Here is a 21,512-nt window from a genome sequence, read left to right as displayed (position 1 = left end):
GCTGGGCACAGCTGGGGGCAGAGCCTGCCACCCAGCTCAGCCCCTCACCTCCCCCAGCCTACCTCTGCCCCCCCCCAGGTCCCCCAGGAACGTAGAGGTCCCCAGGGTGGCTCCAAGGGTGACCCCAGCTGGGGAGCAGTGCTGGCTCCCCCGGGCACCGTGCCCCTCACCCCTTGGCCGAGCAGGCTGGGCATCACAGGGGCATGGGCCAGGCTTTTCGGGGGGGGGGAGGGAAGGGATGCCAGGGGGTTGAGGGCATGGGAAAGGCACTGAGGGCAATGTGCCCCCTGGCAGGGGTGACAGGGCCACACAGGCAGGGCGTGAGCTGGGGGCAGGTGATATGTTTTGGTAGGTCCTATAAAAATAGAGTTATTTAAAATGGCACAGAAACAAATCCCCTGACAAACACACTGGGGGTGGAGTTGGGGGGGGGGGGGAGGGGGGAAGGCTGGCACAGGCACGGACAGAGCATGCTGTCCCCTCTGGAAGTGGCTGGGTGCCAGGGCCAGGAGGAAAGAGATGGGGGACAACCCAGCCCTCCCGCTATGCAAGGTGACCCTGGCTGAAGCCAGCACTGCTAATCCTCCGGGCGCTAAGAGGATCAGCAGGAACCAGCTCCAGGCAGCCCCAAGACCAGGCACCCAGCACCCCCCCGGCCTGACATCTCACAGCCATCCCCTTTCCACAGGGGGTGCCAACACTGCCTCACCCCAACACCCTGATGCTGGGGAGGGGCAGCACCTGAGGTTCCCCCCCACCACCCTCCCAGCGCTGACAGTCTCTGCATAGCAGGGAAACAGGGATCCCCGATCCCAGCCCCATGGCTCCCAAAATCCAACGGGCTGGAGTCCCCCCCACCTTGCCATCCACATGGGGCCAGGGCAGGCAGCATCTCAGATCTCAGTGGCCGTGATCTCCTCAAAGGGTGGGTCGGGGCCAGGAGGAGGGCAAGGCTCAGGCAGGGGGTCCTCGCCCTGGAGCCGGAGGTGCTGGAGCCGCTGCTCGAGCCGCCGGTTGCGGCGGTACATCTGGATGTAGTTGTACTGCAGCTGCTTCTGGTACCGGATGACCCGCTCCTTCTCGCCCTGCCACGTGCTCCGCTCCCGCTCAAAGGCGTCCCGCTGCTCCTGCCCGCGCCTCCGCTCCAGCGCCACCTCGGCCCGCAGCCGCTCCAGCTGCCGGCGCAGCCCTGCAGCGCCCCGGGCATCCTCAGCCGGCTCGGGGCATCCCTCACCCGGCTCGGGGCAGCGTCCGCGGGCCGCTTCCCGCAGCCCCACCACTTCCTGCTCGAGCCGGCCCGCCTTGGCACGGAAGAGGTCGGCCTCGCTCTTGCGCCGTTGCAGTTCGTTGGCGCACACCTCCAGCTCCAGCGCCTTGAGCCGGGCGGCCTCCTGCAGCCCCTGGGCCTGCTGCTCACCCGCCTGCAGCTCGGCACGCGCCTCCCGCAGCTGGGCCCGCAGCACCAGCAGCTCCGTGCCCCGCTGCGCCAGCTCCGCCTGCGACTCCTTCAGCTGCTGCTTCAGCAGGGAGATCTCCCCCGACTTCTGGCATACCTGGAGAGGAGCGAGGGGTCAGGCGCTGGCCGTGCCCCGCTCCCTGCCTCCACCTGGGGCCACATCCCCACCCCCACCAGGATAAAGACACCCCAAACGCCCTCCAAACCATCCCCCAGCCGAGCCTGCCAGTACCGAGGCGGACGAGGGGCCCTAGAGCAGCTCACCTCCCACTTGGTCTCCTCGAGCCGGGGTCCCAGCTCGGTGTGCTCCCGCTGGAAGGAGGCGCAGCGCCGCTCCAGCAGCTCCCGCTCCTGCAGCAGCTGGGCGAAGTCCTCCTGCAGCTGCTTCTTTTCCTGCTGAAGCTGCAGGACCTGGAGCTGCAGGACCTGCTGCCCGCGCTGGGCCTGCTGGGCTGCCTGGCGCACCTGGGCGGCGCAGCGCTGCCGGAGCCCCTCCAGCTCCTGCTCGCAGCGCCGCTGCTTCTCCTCGTACACCTGGGCACGGCGCAGACACTGGGCACGCGGCACGGCACCCCGCGCCCGCAGCCTGCCTCGGCGCAGGAGCTCTCCAAGCAGCCATCCCAGGAAGGGGGACCACAGTCCCTGCATGCAGTGCAGCACGTGTCCTGCCCCCGCATACCCCTCTCCCCAGCACGTCAGCCCTCCCCCCCCTCAGCTGGCATCCCCAGAGGCCCTCATAGGGCTGTAGAGGGCTTCCCCACCCCACCAGCAGTGGGGAGAACCCCCATGCCCAGGCCCATACAAGGGACCCCCCCAGTCTGCATGAGGGTCCCCAAAGGAGCTGTGTAGGGCTCCTCCAGCCCCACTGCCAGTGGAGAGAACCCCAATTTCCAGGCCCATACCATCCCACAGGTCCATACAAGGCAGCCTTGATACAAACAAGGGTCCCCACCGTCCATACAAGGGTCCCCGCAGGCCAGGCAAGGCCGAGGGAGGTGACCCAGCCTACCTGGCAGATGGCCACCTCGTTCTCATCCAGGCTGTCACGCAGCTGCTGCAGCTCGGCCTCCCTCTCCCGCAACTTATCCTCCAGCTCACGCACCAGCAGCACCTCGTCACCGGGCAGGGGCGAGCGCCCGCACGACCCGCTGTCCGAGGAGGGCCGGCCTCGGCCGCTCAGCGAGCCCGTGCTCTTGCTGGAGGACGAGCGCCCGCTGTCCGAGTTGGAGGGGCCGGCCAGCGGCCGGTAGCCGCCCTGCGCGTCGGGGTGGCCGTGCGGGGTGGCCGGGAGGGCGCCCGCCTCCATGTGTTGGCTGCAGCCCGTGCTGTAGGTGGGTAGGCTGGACAGGGAGTTGCGCCCCGAGTCCGAGAGGGTGCCCGAGTGGCTGCTGGTGCGGCAGCTCAACGAGCCAGGTTTGTCAGTCCCGGTGGCCCCCAGCAAGTGGGTGAGGCTCACCTGGCTCTCCGAGAGCACCGGGGCCCCCGGGCGCGTGCCCAGGTTGGCAGGCCCCGAAGCAGTCCTTATTTTGGGCACCACCGGCTTGAAGGCCATGGGGCGGATCAGGGTCTTCTCCACATTCTGCAAAAGAGAGAGGTGAGAGCATGAGGCTCAGGAGAGGTGCCACCCTCCGGCCTAGTGCCCAGAGCTGCCCCATGCCTCAGTTTCCCTAGCTGCGAGGCTAAGGATGTTGTCAAAGCACCTCCCTTTGCCAGTACACTGGGGAAACTGAGGAAGGGCTGAGTAATCCCCCCCAATCCTGTCCGCCCACACAATAACTTGGGGACATCCCCAATCCGGACATCTTCACACCTCAAGAGAAGACAACCCCAATGCCCTGCCAGTTGCTCTCTGCTCCAGCCCCCCTCCATGGTGGGGTCCCCAACAGCTCTCTCAGTGCATCCCTGGCACAAGGAAGGGGATGTTAAGAGCACAGAGACCACCATCTCCCCCAAAGATAGCAACAAGGAAAAATGTGGCCATGTAGCCCCTACCCCACCCTCCTTTCCCTGCCTCAAGTATGGCCGTGCACCAGGCATGTCTCCCGCAGGCTGACAGGCCCAGCATGGCATAGGGTGCAAGACAGAGATCCCCAAGTTTGCCCACCCCACCGCCACCCCACCTTACCTCCTCCAGCTTGCCGGAGACGGGGACGAGCTTGGGAGGAGGCCCACGGATGTTGCCACTCTGGGCTCGGTCATCCCGGGCCTCATCCGAGTCGCTGCAGGGGCTGACGGGAGAGGCAGCTTCCAGCCAGTCGCCATGAAAGCCTTCGTTGGCATAAGCGTGGGCGACGCCGGGCACGGCCGAGCAGAGCTTCTTGGGGGGCAGGGCATGGAGCAGGGGGTCCTGGGGGGTCACTTGGAGCAGCCCGTCCTGCTTGCGGAAGGGGCCAGGGGGCCCCCCCTCGGAGGGCTTGCAGTAGCGGTCGTGGCAGGGCCGGCCCGAGATGAGGCTGCCGACGCTGCCCATGGCGCCCCGGGCGGCAGGGGGTGAGCAGGTGCCAGCGCGGAGCTGCGCGGCCCCCTCAGAAGCAGCTTCGATGGACACGGGCAGCGTCTGCACGATGGCCATGGCGGGGGGGCCCCGGGCGGGCAGGGGCGCGCAGGCAACCTGCGGGGAAGAGACACGAGACCTTGAGACCACGAGGCACTGCTGTCCGTGCCCGGCCGGCTGCCAGCACCCTGTTCAGAGCGCAGGGCACCCCTCAGCCACCCACTCGGGCCCCGCGGCGGTGCCCACGCCAGCTGCAGAGCTGGGCACGGACAGGCAGGGAGGTCGGGGGGCAGTCGGTGCCCGGCCAGCTGCCGAGGGTGCCCACACACGGCGTGGGGGACACCCCTGCAACAGGGCTCTGTGCCAGACAGTCCCCTCTGACTGGGGACCCCCACACACCCCCTGGACAAGGAGAGAGGTGGGCAGCTGGGAGCCTCCCGCAGAGATCCTGGGGCCAGGAGCCCCCAGCCCCGATAAAGGTTCCCCCAAGGGCAGACAGGACGAAGACCCTGCCACAGGTGGGCGCGGGGACATCCCCAGCCCGCCCCGGCCGCCCGGCTGCCGTCTCTAATCTCATCAGCGCGGCATGAAAGGCGGGCGCGGGACGGCCTGAAAGGGAAGCGTCAGGCAGAAGGAGACGTCAAGCGAACCAGAATAAAACAGGGATTAGCTGGGGGGGGGGGGGCAGCAGCACAGGACATGCTGGGGCCTCCCACGCCAGCGATGCTTCCCGGGGCTGGGCTCAGCACCCCAGGGCAGGAGGTGGGGAGGTAGAAGGGAGAGGATGGCGGGTCCCAGCTGCGGAGGGGTCCCCAGACCCCCCAGTTCAGCCACGGGGCAGGAGAGGGTCCCTCCAAACCAGGCCTGTGCCCCACGGCCCTGCTCCTACAACGGGACAAAGCCCCGCAGGACCCAGAGAACAGGCCAGCCCCTGCTCCCCTCAGACCCCCTGGCACCAGGTCGAGCCGGCAGGGAGCCGGGCCCCCTAAAAGGACGGGCTCCCCCACAATGTGCCCTCAGTGGAGCTTCCTTTTCATTGCACAGCCCAGGGGTCCCCCACCTCCACCCCACAGCCCCCATTAAGCCAGGCCTGTCCCTCCCAGGGAGAGGAGGGGCGGCATGGGGCTAACAGGGACACTGCAGAGCCCCCAGCCCCATTTCCCCTGTGTAGAGGTGATACCCCAGCATGCTCTGCACCTCAGTTCCCCTGTCACCCCCCCCCCCAAAACACCTTCTCCAGGCTGCTGCCAGCAATGGGCTCGTCCTCTAGCAGCCTGTCCCCGGTGCCCTCCCCAAAACCAGCCCCATGCTGCTCCCCACCCCTTCCCAGGGCCTCTCACCCTTCGGTGGCAGCGCCAGCCTAACCAGGCGCGTGGCCCGCTGGCCAGCAGGTGAGGGGCACTGGTCAGAGATCCAACAAACTCATAGCACTTGTGAGTTCAGCACTCCAGTCCCGTTGGCCTTGGGGTCCACGCTCCCAGCCCCACACACACACCCTGTGCCCTCTCTGCATGAGGCAGAGGAGGGAGCACCCAAGCACCCGCTCCCACATGGCACCCCCAAAAGGCCCATCCCTCCTGCCATGGGAGACCCTACCCGAACCCCCTAGGACCGGGCTGTGCCCCCCAACAGAGCAGCACATGGGTACCCAGAATGGCTGCGGGGCCCCGGGTGGCACCGTGGGGCAGTGGCGATGCGGTCCTGCCCCTCGCTGTGCCCTGCCGTGACCCCGTGATGGGAAACGTGCCAGGGCTGCAGGCAAATCCCAGGAGGCGCCCAGAGAGCCGGCTCCCGGGCAGCCTGCCTGCCCGCCCCACAGCGCCCGCCCACGCAGCCCCCACCAATAGCGGGGGGCGGCCCCACACACCAGGCACAGTCACTTGCCCTGCCCCACCAACCCCACATCCCTCCTCCATGCCCCCACCATACTCCCATGGCCTGCCCCATGCCTTCCACACCCCTCCGCCCCCATACCCTGCCCCACAGCACCTAGTGCCCCCTATACTGCCCCACAGCATCATCCACCCTGGCATGCCCCAGTTCCCTGCCCCACAGCACCCTCATATCCCTCTGGCCTGTCCCACAACACCCAGTACTCCCCACTCCCTGCCCCACAGCACCCAGTACCCCACATGCCTATACGCCACATCCCCTGCCCCACAGCACTCACTACCCCATAAATGTATACCCCATACCCCCTACCCCGCAGCACCCACTGCCCCACACCCCCATACTGCACATCCCCTGCCCCGCAGCACCCACTGCCCCACACCCCCATACTGCACATCCCCTGCCCCGCAGCACCCACTGCCCCACACCCCCATACTGCACATCCCCTGCCCCGCAGCACCCACTGCCCCACACCCCTATACTGCACATCCCCTGCCCCGCAGCACCCACTGCCCCACACCCCTATACTGCACATCCCCTGCCCCGCAGCACCCACTGCCCCACACCCCCATACTGCACATCCCCTGCCCCGCAGCACCCACTGCCCCACACCCCCATACTGCACATCCCCTGCCCCACAGCACCCACTGCCCCACACCCCTATACTGCACATCCCCTGCCCCGCAGCACCCACTGCCCCACACCCCTATACTGCACATCCCCTGCCCCGCAGCACCCACTGCCCCACACCCCTATACTGCACATCCCCTGCCCCGCAGCACCCACTGCCCCACACCCCCATACTGCACATCCCCTGCCCCGCAGCACCCACTGCCCCACACCCCTATACTGCACATCCCCTGCCCCGCAGCACCCACTGCCCCACACCCCTATACTGCACATCCCCTGCCCCGCAGCACCCACTACCCCACACCCCTATACTGCACATCCCCTGCCCCGCAGCACCCACTACCCCTGCCCCACAGCACCCAGTGCCCTACCACGACCCCCACGCTCCCCGGATACCTCGATGCCCCCCAGCCCACCACCCCCGGCCGGGCGGGCAGTGGGGCGGCCCGTGCCCTCGCAACGAGCCGGGCCACTTGTGGCCGGGCCGGGAGGGGGCTGCGGGGAGGGGAGGGGACCGGGCCGGGCCGGGCCGGGCCGGGCCGGGCCGAGTCGCGACCCACCTGGGCCGGGGCGCCCCATGATGCGCTCCGCTCCGCGCCGCGCCGCTCCGCCCGCCGGGGTCGCACCGCCCCGGCCCCGCCGAGCCGCCCCCGGCCCCGCCCCCGGCCCCGCCCCGGCCCCGCCCCCGGCCGGGCCGCCCCCAGCACCAGTCTCCGCGACCGGCCAGCTCGGCCCCACCGGGGCCGGTTCCCTATGGGGCGACAGCCCCATCGGCGCTGCGGGTCAAGCCCAGCTGGCCCTGACCCGCTGTCCGCAGCGGCCCCCCAAGCGGGACCACCCGCCAGCTGACGGACCAGGAGCCGGGCCACCGCGGTTCCCCGGCCCGGAGCAGGCAGGACCCCCCCCACCTTAAGCGCACTCACATGAGCAAAGGATGCCCCATATCCCCTGCCCCACACTTGGGGCATCAAGGCCAGAAACTCCCATGGGGGCAGGGACCGTCTCAGCTGGGCCAGGTCTTGCCCCACAGGAGGACTGGGCCAGGATCAGGGCCTGGACGGGGCTCCTTGCACCCCCTTCTCCGCACCGAGGACCAGATGGTCAGCCGTGAGACACCCTGCACCTTGCTGCCAGGTGGAGACCCCGAGCTGGGACAGCCCCCTGCCCCCTTCCCCACAGAGGGTCCCCCCCAGCAACCCCCCTTCTCAGCCATCTGCAGAGGGGCACAGGGGTCAAACGCTGCCTTTGCAAAGGCCCCGAGAGCTGCCCGCCTCCTCCTGCCCATCTGCTACGTCAAGCCCCCGCACTACGTGGGGGGCCAGGCAGGGGGTCTCTACCCTGACCCGTGTAGGGCACAGCAGGCAGTGCTGCCCCACTGCAGCCCCCTATATGCTACAGGGGTCCCTGGCCCCACGATTAGGAAAGCAGGGAGGCCTTTGCGCTGGGTCTGCGCCTAGCCGTGGCAGCCCCTCTCCTCCCCGTGTGGCGTGGGGTGGGGGGATCCCCCATTCACCCCTTGCCGCTCCTAGATAGAAGAGGCCTCCTCGCTCTGCGATTTCCCCACCCTGTGAGGCACCGGAGGGGGCAGCGAGCCCGCCGGAGGAAGCCAGCTCGACAGCACAACTGCAGGGCCGAAACGGCAGGGCCTTGAGACGCAGAGCTCGCAGGCAGCCCGAGGCCTCGAGCCCGCACTCACTGGGCACCTGGCGCCTGCCCCGCAGTCCCTGGGCACGTACAGCGCCTGGCACGGCTGCGTGAGAGCGCGCGAGCGAGCAGGGCATAAAGCAGTTGCCAAGCTCTTTCCCAATCCCACAGCACGCTGCCTGCCCCTCTCCAGTCTGGGGGCTCTGCGAGTGCCCCTGTTGCTGCCCTGCGGCCCATGCCCTGGGCGCACGCGTTCGGTGCGTGCCCCCCCTCCCCGGCCCACACCATACGCCCGCGTGACATGAGCCAGCCGACGGGCCGGATCCGTCCCCCGCTGCCTCATCGCATCTCGCACATGGCTGCAGCTGGCACAGGGCACGAGGAAGGGGGGTTGCTGCCCGCATGGTCTCGCCTGCTGAGCTGTCACCTGAAATCAATCCGCCTGCCAGCGCCCGAGGGGGCAAGCAGGCGGGGAGGGCAGAGCAGGAGGGGCCGGGCTGCCAGCACCCTCCCCTCCCCTCCACCACCACGGGCACGTGCCTTCCCCGGGCACGGCGACTTTCCACTGTACCCAGCCCGATGCCCCAGCGCTGCCGCCACGGGGGTGCGGGTGACGGCCTTCCGCTCACCTCGCCAGTCGCTGCCCATTCGTCTGGCCCGCTCAGGTCCCTGCTCCGCGAACACAGCTCAGTCACCCCCTGCAGCAGGAAAAAGAAAGAGGAGGGGGTCAGGGTGCAAAAAGCACCCACTCCCAAATCACCCCACATCAGGGCCCGAAGGGAGATGGGGGGGCTCACTGCACCCCCTGCAGCTTCCAAGGACCAGTCCTGCACCCACTCCCCCAAATTGACATGCTTGCTACCAAGCCCTGCAGAGGTGCCAGGCAGAGCCCTGCCCATCTGCACCCTACCCAGCATCTCCACCCAAACCGGTGGTACCGTACCCCCGCCACAGGGCTGGGAAAGCAGGGAGGGCACTGGGGCCATGCATCAGCACCTGCCCGCCTTCTCCTGGATGGCAGAGGACAGAAACCAGCTTGCCATGCCAGCTGACTGGCACAGCCCTGCGCGCTCAGCCGTGGGCTAACAGCGGGGCGTGCGTAGGCCGCTGTGCCCAGGGCCTCCAGCTGGGCTCGGTCATCCCGGGCCCAGCGTCCCCGCCAGCAGAGCCAGGCGAAGGGCTGACCCCGGCCCTGCCCTGCAGCCGGGGCTCCTTGCTGCTCAGGAGCTGCCAGGCCCCCCAGCACCATTTCCAGCCCTGCCAAAGCTCTCCGGCCGGCAGGTCTGGGACGGGCAGCGCCAGCGCGGCACAGCGGATGGCCAAAGATGCCAGGGTCTAGTATGCTGGTCCTGGCACCCCCCCACCCCCCAAGAATGGGATTATCAAACATGGTGATCTGTGGGCGACATCCCGCTTGGGAAACTCCTGCACAGCCCCTGCGCTGCCTCACCAGCCCCTCCGGCTCCTTTCCCTGCACTCAGTAGGGGACACGGCAAGGGGACGGCGATGGGGAGCCAGCCCGTGGGCACCTCACACCGCCTCACCTCCCACTCTTTGCCGGACCCCTCCTTGCTAAACATAACCCCCTGCCCTGTCCTGCAGCTGGATCCCAGCACCCTGCCAGCCCCCAAGGGGACAAGGCCACCACTAGAGCCCGACGGCTCCTTTTCTCTCCGGCTGCAGATCAGCTCCCAGCCTGGGACAGGGAGCCCTGGGGGTGCCACCCCACCGCGCATCCCCCGCCGTGAATCCCGGGAGCTGCGGCTGCGGAGAAGGGATCCTTCTTCACCCTCCCGCAAGCTCCGATCCGCCTCCAGGGAGGGTCCGGCAGGCCGGGGCCTCTGGAGGACGGAAACTTTCAGCTGGGGACTCGCCAGGCCTGCCGGCGGCGAGCGCGGCCTGCGAAACGCCCCGGCGGCGCCGAGCGGGCCGGCAGGCAGCTCTGAGCTCCCCAGTAAAACCAGTTAGTAACTGGGCCGGCGTCACTGCCGGCGAACTCAGGTGGGAGCACAAGGAAGCAGGATCCTCCGGCTCCCAAACGCCAGGCACGGGGAAGCTCATCCCCGCCGCGCTCCCGGCCTTGCCGCGGGATTCCCACCTCGGGCCACCAGAGATTTCGGGGCCCCCGCACCTTTCTGAGGGGGCTCAGACCCCACACGCCCCTCGCAGTGCCCCCCAACCGACCCCACACCCCCCCCCCCGCGCCTGCCCCACAGCTCCGTCCCCTCGACCCACAGCAACTCACAGCTGCCCCACACTGCTGCCTGCCTGCCCCTCAGTGCCCCGCACCCCCCAGTGAGCCCCACATGACACCCCCCCAAAGTGCCCCATAGAGCACTGGGGTCTCTGCTGCTCTATAACACCCCCAGAGTGCCCCACAGAGCTCCTGGGCCTCTGCCACCCCATAGTTCCCCCCAGTTGCCCCACAGGACCTGCAAAGTGTCCCCACAACAGCCCCAAAGAGCCCCATAGAGCATCTAGGCCTCTGCCATCCCGCAACACCTCCCCAAAGTGCTCCCACAGGACCTCCAGGCCTCTGCTGCCCCATGCCCCCCCCAAGGTGCCCCACAAAACCCCCAAAGTGCCCCATAGAGCACCTGGGCCTCTGCTGCCCCACAGGGCCCCTAAAGTGCCCCACAACAGCCCCAAAGTGCCCCATAGAGCACTGGGGTCTCTGCTGTCCCATAACACCCCCAAGAGGCCCCCCCAGGACCCCTAAGCCCTTGCTGCCCCACAGCCCCCCCAAAGCGCCCCACAGGACCCCCAAAGTGTCCCTCAGAGTTCCTGGGCCTCTGCTGCCCTACAGGGCCCCTAAAGTGCCCCATAACACCCCCAAGAGGCCCCCCCAGGACCCCTAGGCCCCGGCTGCCCCACAGCCCCCCCCAAGTGCCCCACAGAGCACCTGGGCCCCTGCTGCCCCATAGCTCCCCCCAACTGCCCCACAACAGCCCCAAAGTACCCCCCCAGGACCCCTAGGCCTCTGCCACCCCCGCCGCCCCCCGCGGGGCCCCCCAGAGCCCCCCCGGCCCCCGCCCCGCTCCGCGGCGCCCCCCGGCCCGGCCCAGCCCGCACTCACGCTCGCCCCGCGCCGCCGCTCCGCTCCGCGCCGGCCCGGCCCGGCCCGCGCCAGGCCCCGCCCGCCGCCCCCGGCCCCCCTGGCCCGGCCCGGCCCGGCCCGGCCCGGCTCGGCGCGGGAGCCCGGCAGGGGGGCGCCCTACGGACGGGGCGCGGGGCAGCGACGCCGCCGGCAGCAGCGCCGGGCCGGGCCGGGGAGCGCCCTGCGCGGCGGGGGCCGGGGGGGGGGGGGCCGTGGGGCTCGGGGTGCCGCGCGGCGGGGCGGGGGTGCTGTATGGGGCTGGGGGCGGGCCGTGCAGTGGGGGGCCCTGCACAGGGTTATGGGGCGGGGGTGCATTGGGGGGCTCTGCATGGGGCTATGGGGCGGGGGTGCTGTGTGGGGGTTATGGGGCGGGGGTGCATTGGGGGGCTCTGCATGGGGCTATGGGGCGGGGGTGCATTGGGGGGCCCTGCATGGGGCTATGGGGCGGGGGTGCTGTGTGGGGGTTATGGGACGGGGGTGCATTGGGGGGCCCTGCATGGGGCTATGGGGCGGGGGTGCTGTGCAGTGAGGGGTCATGCATGGGGCCATGGGGATGGGGGTGCTGTGTGGGGGTTATGGGGCGGGGGTGCTGTGCATTGGGGGGCTCTGCATGGGGCTATGGGGCAGGGGTGCTATATGAGGGCTATGGGGGGGGGGGGTGCCACACGGTGGGGCGGGGGTGCTGTATGGGGCCTACGGGGCTGGGGTGCCATGCAGTGGGGGGCCCTGCATGGGGGCTGCGGGGTGGGGGTCAGTGGGGTGGGGAGCAGTGCCGGGGGCTGTGGCCCTCTGTTGGTGCCCCACGGCTGGGGCGCCCCGCTCAGCCCGGCCCCAGCCCCGAGAGGGGACTCACGCCGGCAGCTCCCCCCCCGGGGCCGACCCCGCGTTCGGCCAGCCAGGCTCCCCAGAGGCTCCCCAGAGCCTGGGCGAGCCCCTCCGAAACCCCCGGAAACCCCCCAAAGCCGCCCTGAAGGAGTCGTCCCCCAGAGGTGTTTGGGGTGCCCCCAGCACCTTGTCCAGGGGAACGGTGGCCGGGCTCTGCCCCGTGTCTCTGTTTTGCCCCCCACCGTGGGTGGGATTTTGCAGCTATTCCCACCCGCTCTTTGAGAGCTCCCAAACTGGGAGACAACGGAGAAAGAAAATCAGTACAGCAGCAGTTTGGAAAGCCGCGGGGCTGGATTCAGCGGCGGGCACCCCTTGAGCAGGTGCAACCGGCAGGCGCCCGGGGACACATCGCCCACCCAGGGGGTCCCTGACGGATCTGGGAGGGAGGAGGGCTGGGACCTCCCAAGGCCAGTGGTCCCATTGCTTGGGACCCCCCTGCCCCCAGGGCTCGGCTCCACCGCCCCCTTCCCAGCCCTGAGGGGTAAATAAGGAGGGAGACGGTGGTCCTGAGGGTGCCCTGCTGCCCCAGCTCGGAGGGTGCAAGGATGCACCCTGCGCAGAACATAGTCCTGTGAGGTCTGCCCCACTCCTAGTCCTTTAACCTTGCAGCCCCCCCCCCCCCCCCAACAGCATCGTCCTTTGGCTGGATCAAGGGGAAACTGAGGCCAGCGAGCTGGATGGGTGCACCTGGGCTGAGCGTGGATGCCCCGAACCCCAGCCTGGCACCTGCCTGCCTCCACACAAATCCTCACTGGAATCACCCTGGCACTGGGGAGAAATGCCACCAGGGCAGTGATGCCACCAGACCTGCCCAGGGCCTGGCTGTGGTGCTTGTACAGCGCCTTATGCACAGGAGACACCATAACACCGCCAAGCTCTGCCCCAGCTCCCTCCCCAACAGCCCGCTGCCCCCCACCTTACCTCCATTTGGCCAGGATCTGCTCCACAACCGAGACCCTCCTCCATTGCTTCTTGCACCCCTGGCCTGTCCTGGGGGCCTAGCCAAACTCCCTCCTCAGGCTCCCGATGCCTGCGCCAACAGCACCCAAGGGTGCTTTAACAGCCCCAGGGAGCTGGTGCACCCCAGAAAACAGCAGCTGGGTGTGTACCGCCTGCCCGCCCCAGCCCCTCATTATGGCTCAGGTTAAAACTATGCCCCGTGCGGAGGCAGATAATAACTCACGTGCCGGGCTAAACACACGGCGGTGATGGGCTGTGACCACGGGGAGAGCTGTGGGCAAGCCCCAGCCAGCACCCTCCTCCCTGCCTGCGCTAACCTCCCCGGGCATCCGGGCCAGCCGCTGCCCCCTTGGCTGCCCTGGGTGAGAGAGGGGGTGGAGGGGAGAAAGCAGGGACTTCTCCTGGACAAAGTCCAGGGGACAGGCATGGCCAGGCCTCCCCGCCAGAGCCCATCGTGCTGCCTCCAAGGAGGGTGGAAGAGGCTGGTGAGGGACCTTGGACAGAACAGACCCAAGGGAGGTCCCAGCCCCATCGATGGCCTCTCTCCTTTCGCTGCTTATCTTTAGGGTGGGATGTTCTGGCATGCGTCCCAGTCAGTAGCATCTCTTGTCAAGACATCCCCATAACCCTGTCCCTCTGTTTGTCCTCCTCCACCCAGGAGTTTATGGCACCAACCTGGTCCCTAGGCTCCAAACCCAGGAAACGCAGACCAGTCCCCATTTGAACGGGGGCAGAAATGTGCTGTTGAGGCCCACAGGCAGATTTCAGTTGAGCCTGAGCCCTGGAAACTCCCTGTGGGGCAGACATGCCCAGCCCGGCAAGGGCCCCTCAAGGACATCGCCTCCCTGACCAGGGTCCCCCCAGCCAAAGGGTGACGTGATCACAGGCAGCAAAGGACAGCAGCATAGGAACAGCACTCAGATTTCTGCTTTAATAAAACTATAAAGGAAAACAAAAGGATTGGACCAAGATCCGACCGTGGACTCTTCCTGCCACGGCAAGGACCAGCCAGGTCACAGTGTTCACCACTAAACGCTTTGAAAGAGGGTCCCTGGGGATGGACTTGAAAAGTCTCTGGACCACTGCTGCCACATTCAAAGCCCTGGGTGAAAGCAGGGCCAAGAGGAGGGGAGACCACAGCGCACGCCTGGCTCCAGGGCTGCCCAAAGCCGCTGGCCCAGAATGCTGGCACCCCTCTCCAGCCAAGCCCGGGGGGGGTCCCCCAGGGGTTTTACTGCTGGTGATGCCCACAGTGGAGAGACAGGACAGGGTAGACCAGGGCGTCCTGGGGCAAAGGGCAGTAGTCGAGCAGGCAGAGCTGGCAAGCTGCACATCCCACCTGCTGGCCAGCAGAAGAGGAAGCAAACCCTGCCTTCAACCTGCCACATTTCCATCCTCACTGCTCAGGCGCCACCACCATGGGGGTGGCAGCTCCCACCTTTGTCAGGGCTTCACAAGGCTCCCAGCAGAGACCATCCAGCTCCAGGCACCCCAGGCCAAGGGCCATCCACAGTATCCCTCAGCATCCCTCTACAACCTCCCTCTTGCTGACCCCATCCCAGTCAGGACCGAGCACAGCACTCCTGAAATCCCTATCCGAGACAGGAGGAGGTCTCCGCAGTCCCACCATGCGGCCTCTCGTGGGGTCCACGACGATGGCCCAGAATTTTGGCCCAACAAGTTTAGCAGCACGTTAATAAAATGCTCCAAGCCCAGAGCCCCAGGGCTACAGGTTACTGCCCCTGGGCCCTCACCCAAGCCATGGCCCACTCCACGCTCTCAGCACTCAGCACCAAGATCAAGTGACCAAAATTTGCAAAAACATCTGTCTAGGACACAGAAAAGCATCTGCCCTGCACCAGGAGCACCTCCGCCAGCGGCAGCCTGCAGGGAGCCAGGACCGCCCCCAGCTCTCCATCCCTGGGCAGTTGGGAGGCAGCACAGCAAGAAAAAGGCTCCTCTTCTCCAGCAGGATCCCATTCGTCCTCCCACCACGGCCCTCACATCTCTCCCAGTGAGATTGCTTTTGCAGCCAAGAGGCCTCTTTGCGTAGGAGGAAAAAGGACAAACAGCAGCACGTTATTGCCGTTCCTGGTGGAGACGGGCTGGCATACCCCAGCCCCATGCTGCTAGCACCAGTCCCAGTTCCTCCTGACAGACCAAAGAAGGGAGTAGCCAGACTCAAGGCTTCTTGGAAGACCCCGTGCTTCCAGCTGGAGCTTTCTTGGATAAAGGCGCCTTCTCCTCCCTCATCTTCTTCAGCCTGACCTTGCTTTTGCCAGCGGAGGAGAAGGTGAGCGAGGCCTTGCTGAACTCCAGGGGGAAGACGCCCACGTCCCCATCAAAACGGTTCTTGGACACCTGCAGGTACCGCTTCCCAGGCCCCGTCACCAGCTTCCTGTCCTGCAGGATGAGGACGTTGTCTGCCTCCTGGCTGGCCTGCAGGAAGGAAAAGGTCTCCAGAAGGGTCCCGCGGATACAGCCGTAGTGGTATGGCTCAGAGAAGCTCACGAGATGCCTGTTTGACTGCTGTGAGCCCCACTACAGTGTGCCCCAGGCCACAGCGTCTCCAGCACTTCCCCAATACCAACCCCTTGCCCCAGGCTCTCTTCCCCCAGGACACCATAGCACCCTGCCAGAGCAGACAGATTTGAACGGAAGCCACCACATCCCCCGAGGAAACAAGGTAAGCATGAACCCAGGCCAGGATCACACCACAGAGCACAGCAGGGCCCCCAGCCCTCCCTACCCAGACACGGGCACAAACACCTCTCTGGGGCCCTGGGGTTTGCCACCTCCCTGACCAGAGATGCCGGGATCCCAGAGCAGTGCAGGGAGGGCCAGGCACACTCACAAAAGCCCCTCCTGCCCACCACCACAAGGCTGCTCAGCATCATAGCAGAGATTTGTGTATTTAGGGAGCAAATTCCAGACCCCTCCTTGGCTACTTCATTAACTCACACCACAGCCCGCTCATGGTCCATTAGTGGCAATTAACTGCACTTAAATCCCCAACAGAGCTCTATCTGGCCCAGAGTTTGCTCCCTGCCTGCATCTCCCCACCAAGGCCTGGCCAAATCAGGACTCCACGCATTTCCCTCCTGCAGGTGACAGGGGCCCCGGAGACACCCTACTCATCACAGCACCTTTCAGGTCCCCAGTGGAGTGCAGGGGTCAGGGTACTGGCAAGAGCTGGGCATCAGGGCATCACTGCCTGAGGCAAAGCACCCACAAAATGCAGCCCACCCCCTCCCGGGAACACACTGTGCCCAAGGGACACAAAGAGCAGCCCTCAGCCCAGCTCACCTTGGCAGAGCCAAAGATAGACGCCGTCTGCAGTTCCTTCTCGTCATCCTCCTTGCGGGGGTGGATGACCAGCGTGATGTGGCAGGTGTTGTCCGTGGCGAACTTGCGGAAGGCACCGACGATGTAATCCTGGGCGGCGAGCCTGCAAGGGCAGTGAGAAGGGCAGCGAGAAGGGCAGCAGGGGCAGGCACTGTTCAGCAGACCAGCAGACTCCTTCGCTCCCTCCCCTGCTGCAGGAAGGACCCAGGAGCCTGGGTTCACATTCCATGGAGCAGGCAAAGGGATGGGGCCCAACAAGGATCACAAACAAGCAGCTCATCCCTTTCCAGCTCTTTCTCCCCAGGGCAGCAATTGCCCTTCAGTGAAGGAGGGCTGCTGTGTTGGACAGGACTGAAACAGGGAGGACAGGGCCCCTGGTGTGGGTGTGGACTCCTAGACCCTGCCACAACACCCAGCACGGCCAGATCCAGAGACGAGGGAAGCAGCAGTGGCTGGGAGAGGGTTACCTGTCCACAGAGAGCTGATCGTGGCCCATCATGAACTGGAGATTATCGATGACCACATGGGTGATGTCATACATGTACACAGCGTGCTGCATCGTGTCGATCACAGTCCTAGGTGGAGAGGAACACCAGAATCAGCTGTGCGCAGCAGCAGAGATGGGGGTGATATGGGGAAGAGCCCCAGCTCCCCAGGGCCCTGCAGCACACGCCACATGGGGCAAACACTGCCAGGGGCCAGTGCTGGGCAGCGCAAAGGGGAGAAGGTGCGGGGCCGTACTTGATGTTCTGCTGGCCATGGAAGGTCATGAAGTAGAGCGGGAGGTCCTCGAAGCGGTCGGCCCACTCGTCGTACTGCTCCAGCTGCTCCTCCAGGCGCCGGGCCGCAAACTGCGTCAGCATGATCTTGGCCAGGCGGACGTTGCTGATCTCAAAGCTGCCCCACAGCGTGCACACTCCCTGCACGCACAGGTCCAGCGCATACTCGCTGATAAAGGTCGTCTTTCCACTGCCTGTCGGGCCTGGCACAAGGGCAACAGGGGGAGGAATTAGCTGGGAGAGATGATCTGACCCATCCTGAATGCACTCTGGGGGGCTGCTGAGAGGAGAAAGCACCAGGGAACAGGCCGAGAGAGGCCCGTCCTCAGCACCACTGCCATAAAGGAGCAGCACCTCGCATCAGGCTGGGCGCCCAGGCACATGTGCATCGCCTCCGGTAGCCAGCCTGCCCTCCAGGACAGGAAGCGCACCCCCAGGCCAACGCACCCAGCCTCAGCACACCAGAAACGTGCCCAAACCCCCCAAAACTGTAAGGAGCCACCTTCAGGAGTTGGCAGATCTGTGGTATCCGGGAAGGCGAAGCCACCAAACAGAACCTTCTACCCTGCCTGCCCCCGAGCCCTTCACCCCTCACCTGTGAAGACAGTGAGCTCCCCTTTGCGGTGGCCTTTGAGGAGTTTGTTGAGTTCAGGGAACCGGGCCCACTTGACACCAGCCACTTGCTCCACATTGACCAGCTCCCCAAAAACCTCCTCCCGCAGCTGGCGGAAGGAAATGATGGACTTGTGGCCGGCAGGCAGGGCAGCCCGCAGGATCTTGGTGAGGTTCAGGCCCCGGTTCAGAGCTTCCAGGGGCCGGGGCTGCTGGTCACCGGGACGCACCAGGGAGCAGCGCTTGAGGTTCAGCTTGCGGGCGAAGAGCTTCGCGGCTTCCCAGGAGCGCAGGTCTTCGCCCAGCCACAGCGTGATGCGCTTGAACTGCTCCAGGTAGGGGAGCAGGGCTGGGGGCAGGGAGGTGGGCCCTCGCGGGAGGGATAGGCTGGGCACCCCCGTAGCTTGGTACAGGGCCACGGCGTCCAGCTCCCGCCCAGTTAAGACCACTTCTGTATCTCGGCGGCTGATGAGGGGCAGCCCAAAGAGGTTGCGGTAGGAGCCTGGCCGGGGGAGAGTCTGTTCCACGTAAGCTATCGTGTCTCCCTGGTTCTCCACCCCCACGAGCTTCAGGCCCTTCAGAGAAGCGTCACGGGGGCTGAACCAGGGGAAGACCAAGGACTTGGCGGTCCTCAGGTAACGTACTCCAAAGCGTTTCAGGGTGGCGTCCGTCACCACGGAGATACCAAACATGGCCTTGGTTATGTGGGTCTCATCCTCATCCAAAAGCTCCCAGAGCGGAAGCGCCCGGTCCCAGATGCAGCGGGCGTCCTCACGAGCCTGTCTCGTGTCCTCCTCCGGCTCCCCCGAGCTGGGGAAGGGGACGCCGCGGTGCCGCAGCTCCACGTTGGCCTGGAAGTCCTGCCACGTGCCCTCGGCCAGGGTGGCCGTGCACAGGAAGCTGCCCGTGGTCTTGTCAATAAAGAGGGTGTAAGGGGCGCTGGTGGCTGACAATGGCTGGTGCTGAGCCTCCTGCCCAGTTATGAAGAGGCTGGGGGTGTGCAGGCAGCTATAACCGTCGTGGAAGGGGATCCCCTGGGCCCGCAGGTACTGGCGGATCTCAGTGATGGACACGGAAGGAATGGGCTCCTCTGGGGATGGCAGCACGTCCTTCTTGTAGCGCCTCTGGGTAAGTCGGCCCGGCACCCCTGGGCTCAGGGAGGCCCCTTTGCTCCTTGCCCCACCACAGAGCAGGGGCAGGAGGCGCACAGAAGCTCTGCAAGGCCGGAGGGGCACCACTGCCATCCTGCCCGTGCCCGTTCCCCCAGGCTCTGCTCAGCACCCTCAGTGTTCGCTCAGCTCCAGCCCAGACCACTCCAATGCCTCCGGCTGCCCCGTGTGTCAACCCAGCTCAGCCCCCAGCCTGAGCTGCTCCCTCCTCTGCACCTGCTGCAGCCCCCACCACTACCTCAGGGTGCCAATGGGGGGGCCCGCTCCTAGCCCTGCACCCTGCCCCATTGCCACTGCTGGCAACTCCCCAAACCTGAATCTGATCCCCAGGGGCCCCTGGCTCCTTGGCACCCACTAGAGCCACCTCCAGCCCCTTTATCCCAGACACCTTCTCCTGCCCCCAGGCCCCCCACCTGCCCTTAGGCACTCCCTCCTGCCCCCAGGCCCCCCTCCTGCCCTTAGGCACTCCCTCCTGCCCCCAGGCCCCCCTCCTGCCCTTAGGCACTCCCTCCTGCCCCCTTTCTGCCCTCAGGCCCCCCACCTGCCCTTAGGCGCTCCCTCCTGCCCCCAGGCCCCCCCACCTGCCCTTAGACACTCCCTCCTGCCCCTCTCCTGCCCCCAGGCTCCTCCACCTGCCCTTAAACACTCCCTCCTGCCCCCTTTCTGCCCTCAGACTCCCCCTCCTGCCCCAAGGGCCCCCTACCTGCTCCCTCCTGCACCTAGTCACCCCTCTTGCCCCCGGACATCCCTTACTGCCTCGCTCCTGCCCCCAGGGAGCCCCCTCCTGCCCCTCGCCTGCCCCCGGGCACCCCGGCTCGCCTCGCCCCGTGCCTGGCCCCGGCCCCCCGGGTCCCCTCTGGCCCCAGCCACGCTCACACCGCCCCCCCCACGTGGAGCTCCACGGAAGCCGCCATTGCCTTGACCCCGCGGCCCCGCAGCGCGTCACTTCCGGCGGGAGGCGGAAGCGGAAGCGGTTCCCCCCGCCCCGCTCGGCGCAGTTCCGGTTCCGGGTGAGGGCGGCCATGACGGGCCGCGGGACGCCGAGCCGCTTCCTGGCCGCGGTCCTGCACAACGGCGTGGGGCGCTACGTGCGGCAGCTCCAGCGCCTCCAGCTCGTCTTCAGCCCCGCCGCGCCCGACGCCCGCGGCGCCAGGTACCGCCGGCCGCCAGCCCTGAGCCGGGGAGGAGCGGGCGCTGGCGACCCCCGACCTCTGACCCCGGGTGCAGGGAGGGCGCTGGCGACCCCCGACCTCTGACCCCGGGTGCAGGGAGGGCGCTGGCGACCCCCGACCTCTGACCGACAGGTATAGGGATGGGGGAAGGCGCTGGTGATCTCTGACAGACAGGGGAGGGGGTGACCCCTGACCTCTCATCCCTATGGGGGGGGGTGGCACTGGTGACCCCTGACCTGCAGGGACGTAGCGGTGGGGGGGAGAGGTGGTGGCAGCACCCTGACCGCTGCACTGTCACCTGTGCCGAGGTCGGGGCCTCCAGGGCAGAGGTGGCCCCAGGGCTCTGCTGTGGGGCGGGGGCTCTCGGTGCCCTGGGCCCCGGGGCGGGGGAGGCTGCCCTCACCCCCTGCCACCTCCTCCCCCTGCAGGCAGTTCGTGGAGGAGGCGGCGCTGGACTTCGCCCGGCGGCACCCCGACGTCGTGCTCTACATCAGCCCCCGCTCCTGCCCGGCCCCGCTGCTGCTCGCCGAGTACTGTGAGTGCAGGGGGCGGCCGGGGAGAGCAGCCGGCCACCGCTGCCCCGTGTCATTGCCCCACACCGCCCCTTCCCAGCCGCAGGCAGTGCCCCCCGGCTGGGAGGCAGCAAGCCGGGAGCTGCCGCCATGGAGCCAAGCCGCCTGCCCGCTCCCGGCGACGCTGGGCCAGAGCAGGAAGGCACCTGCGGGCCGCAGTTTGCTGCAGCCTCATGGCTGGGGTTCCCAGGGTGCGATGAACTGGGGCAGTCTCAGCTCTGCTGCTGCCCACGGCCCCCACAGCTGCTTCAGCCAGGGGGCCGGCAAGCTCGGAGTCCCCTGAGGTGGCTGTACACAGCGAGGCCAGGCTGCCTGACGCTGGAGTGCTGCAGGGCTGGGGCAGCCTTGCCACAGCGGTTTGTGCGGGGCCGGCGAGCAGCCGGGGAAGCAGCAGCAGCTCCCGCTGCTGTGGGTATCAGGCAGCACTGAGGATAACGCGGGACCACGCGCTGGGGCAGCCAGCGAGATCCCTGGGGGGGGCAGGTGGCACGGGTGCTCGTGCTAGGGAGTGTTTCTGAGAGGTGATGTCAGGCGGCAGTGGCCCCAGCCTCACGGTGGCCCCGCTCTGCCCCGCAGTGAACGGCACGGTGCGAGAGGAGCTCATCGCCAGCAAGACCAGCGAGGAGATCGCCCAGCTCGCCACCAAGCTGGCCAACCAGTCGGGCCTGGACATCATCCGCATCCGCAAGCCCTTCCACACCGCCAACCCCAGTGTCCAGGGCCAGTGGCACCCCTTCACCAACAAACCCACCGTCCTCACCGTGCGTGGCCCCCGCCTGCCACCTCAATAAACCGTCACCCTGCCAC

At 67.2% G+C, this 21,512-nt stretch overlaps 3 protein-coding genes across 4 annotated transcripts; 1 reads left to right on the top strand and 2 right to left on the bottom strand.

The window, feature by feature from the left end:
- Positions 1-603: 603 nt before the first annotated feature.
- LZTS2 (leucine zipper tumor suppressor 2) lies at positions 604-11,246 on the bottom strand. Of its 2 annotated transcripts, XM_068949817.1 has the most exons (6): positions 11,191-11,246; positions 8,744-8,812; positions 3,582-4,067; positions 2,466-3,035; positions 1,721-1,990; positions 604-1,553 (listed from the first exon to the last, which is right to left on the bottom strand). In XM_068949817.1, exons 3-6 carry the CDS (start codon positions 4,026-4,028, stop codon positions 894-896), a joined length of 1,947 nt encoding a protein of 648 aa, XP_068805918.1. In that variant the 5' UTR covers positions 4,029-4,067; positions 8,744-8,812; positions 11,191-11,246; the 3' UTR covers positions 604-893. The 2 variants fall into 2 exon arrangements, with proteins under 2 accessions (XP_068805918.1, XP_068805920.1); XM_068949819.1 differs by lacking the exons at positions 8,744-8,812; positions 11,191-11,246 and adding an exon at positions 7,031-7,091.
- A 3,986-nt stretch (positions 11,247-15,232) lies between these two features.
- TWNK (twinkle mtDNA helicase) lies at positions 15,233-19,353 on the bottom strand. Its single transcript, XM_009665573.2, has 5 exons — positions 17,776-19,353; positions 17,143-17,383; positions 16,869-16,976; positions 16,363-16,504; positions 15,233-15,495 (listed from the first exon to the last, which is right to left on the bottom strand). The coding sequence occupies exons 1-5, from the start codon at positions 19,034-19,036 to the stop codon at positions 15,238-15,240; spliced, it is 2,010 nt and encodes a 669-aa protein (XP_009663868.2). The 5' UTR covers positions 19,037-19,353; the 3' UTR covers positions 15,233-15,237.
- Positions 19,354-19,906: 553 nt separating this feature from the next.
- MRPL43 (mitochondrial ribosomal protein L43) lies at positions 19,907-21,511 on the top strand. Its single transcript, XM_068949814.1, has 3 exons — positions 19,907-20,114; positions 20,562-20,668; positions 21,282-21,511. The coding sequence occupies exons 1-3, from the start codon at positions 19,984-19,986 to the stop codon at positions 21,494-21,496; spliced, it is 453 nt and encodes a 150-aa protein (XP_068805915.1). The 5' UTR covers positions 19,907-19,983; the 3' UTR covers positions 21,497-21,511.
- The last annotated feature ends 1 nt before the right edge of the window (position 21,512 follows it).

Source organism: Struthio camelus, chromosome 7 (genome assembly GCF_040807025.1).
Source record: "Struthio camelus isolate bStrCam1 chromosome 7, bStrCam1.hap1, whole genome shotgun sequence".
Classification (NCBI taxonomy): domain Eukaryota; kingdom Metazoa; phylum Chordata; class Aves; order Struthioniformes; family Struthionidae; genus Struthio; species Struthio camelus.
Note: the sequence above shows the minus strand (reverse complement) of the source record. Positions and strands in the feature narration are given on the sequence as shown.

Bases quoted from the DNA above. Each gene is read 5' to 3' on its own strand.
- LZTS2 (XM_068949817.1), bottom strand. From the start codon at position 4,028: ATGGCCATCGTGCAGACGCTGCCCGTGTCCATCGAAGCTGCTTCTGAG. The intron at 1,991-2,465 runs GTAGGCTGGGTC...CGCCGTGCCCAG, and splicing joins ACGAGGTGGCCATCTGCCAG to GTGTACGAGGAGAAGCAGCG. The intron at 1,554-1,720 runs GTGAGCTGCTCT...GCTCCTCTCCAG, and splicing joins TCGAGGAGACCAAGTGGGAG to GTATGCCAGAAGTCGGGGGA.
- TWNK (XM_009665573.2), bottom strand. From the start codon at position 19,036: ATGGCAGTGGTGCCCCTCCGGCCTTGCAGAGCTTCTGTGCGCCTCCTG. The intron at 16,977-17,142 runs GTACGGCCCCGC...CTCTCCACCTAG, and splicing joins CATGGCCAGCAGAACATCAA to GACTGTGATCGACACGATGC. The intron at 15,496-16,362 runs GTGAGCTGGGCT...TCCTTCCTGCAG, and splicing joins CTATCTTTGGCTCTGCCAAG to GCCAGCCAGGAGGCAGACAA.
- MRPL43 (XM_068949814.1), top strand. From the start codon at position 19,984: ATGACGGGCCGCGGGACGCCGAGCCGCTTCCTGGCCGCGGTCCTGCAC. The intron at 20,115-20,561 runs GTACCGCCGGCC...CTCCCCCTGCAG, and splicing joins CCCGACGCCCGCGGCGCCAG to GCAGTTCGTGGAGGAGGCGG. The intron at 20,669-21,281 runs GTGAGTGCAGGG...TCTGCCCCGCAG, and splicing joins GCTGCTGCTCGCCGAGTACT to TGAACGGCACGGTGCGAGAG.